Below are 2,636 nucleotides of genomic sequence, written 5' to 3' on the forward strand. Positions count from 1 at the left end.
CTGCCATATAATGTTAAGTAAATGAAAGCATTTGGGATTGCTTTCCTTACTTTGTTTGGATCATCTGAAGTTAATGTTATGAGTTGTTTTTTCTAAAGTAAAACCTCAGTATTCAGGTTAAATTGCCGTGTTGGCACTTTGCGATATATAAGTGGGTTTTGGGTCGCAGTTTGGGCACTCGGTCTCTAAATGGTTCGCCGTCACTGCTCTAGGCTGATCCCACATTGGGGGGGGGGTTTGGACTGGATAGCCTCTACGGCCCCTTCCTATTCTATAAAAATAACTGGAGGGGCTTTTATGGGCTTTCCTGTAGCATCTGATTGGCTCCTGTTGGAAACAGGATGCTGGATATAGATGGACCGTTGGCCTGATCCATCACAGCTCCATCTCTTGACAGATCTACAGTAGGCTTAGACATTCAGCTGGGATATGCAGCAGATAGCGTAGGCCTCCAGGTGGGATCTGGGGATCCCCCAGAATGACAGCTTATCTGCAGGCTCCAGAGATCAGTTCCCCTGGAGAAAACGGATGCTTTGGAGGGTGGACTCTGTGGCATTATACGCCACTGAGGTCCCTGTCCTCCCCAGGCTCCATCCCCAAATCTCCAGGAGTTTCCCGACCTGGATCTGACAATTCTTACCCCCGTACCTCGCTGGTAGCCAGGGGGAACCTGGAAACTCTATTTCAAATATCCATGCTGCTGCAAACCTTATTAGGTGTCCTTTGGTCAGTCACTACTTCTCAGGGTTATTTTGCAGATAAAAGGTATTAAGCTTCCCTCTTTGGAAGAAGGAACTATCTTGAGCAGATGTTATGGAAGGGCTGGATACATATTTTGAATAAAATTTGTTAAAAAAAACACCGTGGGATAAAGAGCTAATAAGGTACAGTTTTGATGTAACTGATTAATGTGGATGGCTTGGTTATTTCAGACTGTGACGGTGGAACCATTTCAAATATATATTTTTCATATCCTAGTCCCACCTGGGTTCATCCTTACTAGATTTTATTGCGTGTTTATCATTTTAGGCTTTATTAGTGATATATCAGCTGGAATGGCTTGCAGATTGCGCTGCCTGTGACTGCATATGCAAAAACGTTGGCGTAATTTGAAAATCGATTGAGACGTGACCAGCATATTCAGTTCGAAATGCCTTGTTAGAAGCTGAATCCGTTCTCTTAATCATGTTGATCAAAAAGAGCAATTATTTTATGTATAGATTATCTATTTGTCCGCCTGTCTCACTGAGGGTAACGGGGGATTAAACAGTGTCCGTCACTGCAGTCGGCAGGATGGGACACCTGATAACCAGTGCAGTAGGATTAGGATGCAGGAATTAATAACCAAATGAAAATCTGGAACAAAGCTGAAACATTAATGTGGCATGTTAAACGATGCAGGAATTACATAGTAGGATAATGTGTAGTGAAAGTTAGTTACTTTATAGCCTGCTTAAAGTCTGCTACTTTAGGAAAGTACTCGACAATTGTTTATCCTAAATATCAAATAGCTAAGTACTGGGAGAGAAAGGAAGGCAGCTTGGTATAGCCAGATCTCGTCAGATCTTGGAAGCTAAGTGGGGTTGGTACTTGGAAGGGAGACTTCCAACGAAGGCTCTGCAAAGGAAGGCAGTGGCAAGCCACCTCTGCTTCTCACTTGCCTTGAAAGCCCCTTTCTGGCTGGTTTGAGAGACCACCAAGGAAGACTCTGCAGAGGAAGACAATGGCAAACCATCTCTGCTTCTCACTTGCCTTGAAAGCCCCTTGCTGGGGTCACCATAAGGCTTAGATGAGAGACCTCCAAAGAAGGCTCTGCAGAGCAAGGCACTGGCAAACCACCTCTGTGTCTCACTTTCCTTGAAAGCCCCTTGCTGGGGTCACCATAGGCTTGGATGAGAGACCACCAAGGAAGGCTCTGCAGAGGAAGGCCATGGCAAACCACTTCTGCTTCTCACTTGCCTTGAAAGCCCCTTGCTGGGGTCACCATAAGGCTTGGATGAGAGACTCCCAAGGAAGGCTCTGCAGAGCAAGGCAGTGGCAAACCATCTCTGTGTCTCACTTGCCTTGAAAGCCCCTTGCTGGGATCACCATATAATGATGGCACTTTACACAGAAGTATGGGGGGGGGTGCAAATAGTTGAGGGTCAAACTGTGCTTATTTTTTAAAATCCTTAAAACACCTCGTAACAAATTGTGGGCCCATGATGAATTGGAGTGCTATAGCTGCCCCTTTGATTCACACCATCTTTTTGCCTTGCAGTTCTGAACCGGGAAGAAAATGTCTCTCTACGATGACCTGGGAGTGGAGACCAGCGATTCCAAGACTGAAGGATGGTCCAAAAACTTCAAACTATTGCAGTCTCAACTGCAAGTCAAAAAAGCAGCGCTCACCCAAGCAAAGGTAATTATAGCAGTTTGGTCAGAAGCCTTCCTCTTATTATCGCCGGCTTGGGATAGCAGCACCTTGAAACAAAAGTGTGATTCGATGATTTTATTTTTGTTTTAAGCTGTTTTAATCTTGTTTTATATGTGGGCATTGTTGCCCTCTTGTAAGCCGCCCTGAGCCTGCTCGCGGGGAGGGCGGGGTAAAAATACTAATAAATAAATAAATAAATAAATAAATAAATATAAAGTGA

General features: G+C 44.7%; 1 protein-coding gene across 2 annotated transcripts in view; it reads left to right on the forward strand.

Annotated features, from left to right (window-relative positions):
• The window catches only part of RBM17 (RNA binding motif protein 17), a 39,675-nt gene that overhangs the window by 836 nt on the left and 36,203 nt on the right, over positions 1-2,636 (forward strand). For both annotated transcript variants that reach the window (XM_015424729.1, XM_015424736.1), the window contains exon 2: positions 2,261-2,401. In XM_015424729.1, coding sequence (XP_015280215.1) covers positions 2,279-2,401 — 123 coding nt within the window. In that variant the 5' untranslated portion in view covers positions 2,261-2,278. The remainder of the gene's footprint in view (positions 1-2,260; positions 2,402-2,636) is intronic.

Source organism: Gekko japonicus, unplaced genomic scaffold (genome assembly GCF_001447785.1).
Source record: "Gekko japonicus isolate JY-2015 unplaced genomic scaffold, Gekko_japonicus_V1.1 scaffold2865, whole genome shotgun sequence".
Lineage (NCBI taxonomy): Eukaryota > Metazoa > Chordata > Lepidosauria > Squamata > Gekkonidae > Gekko > Gekko japonicus.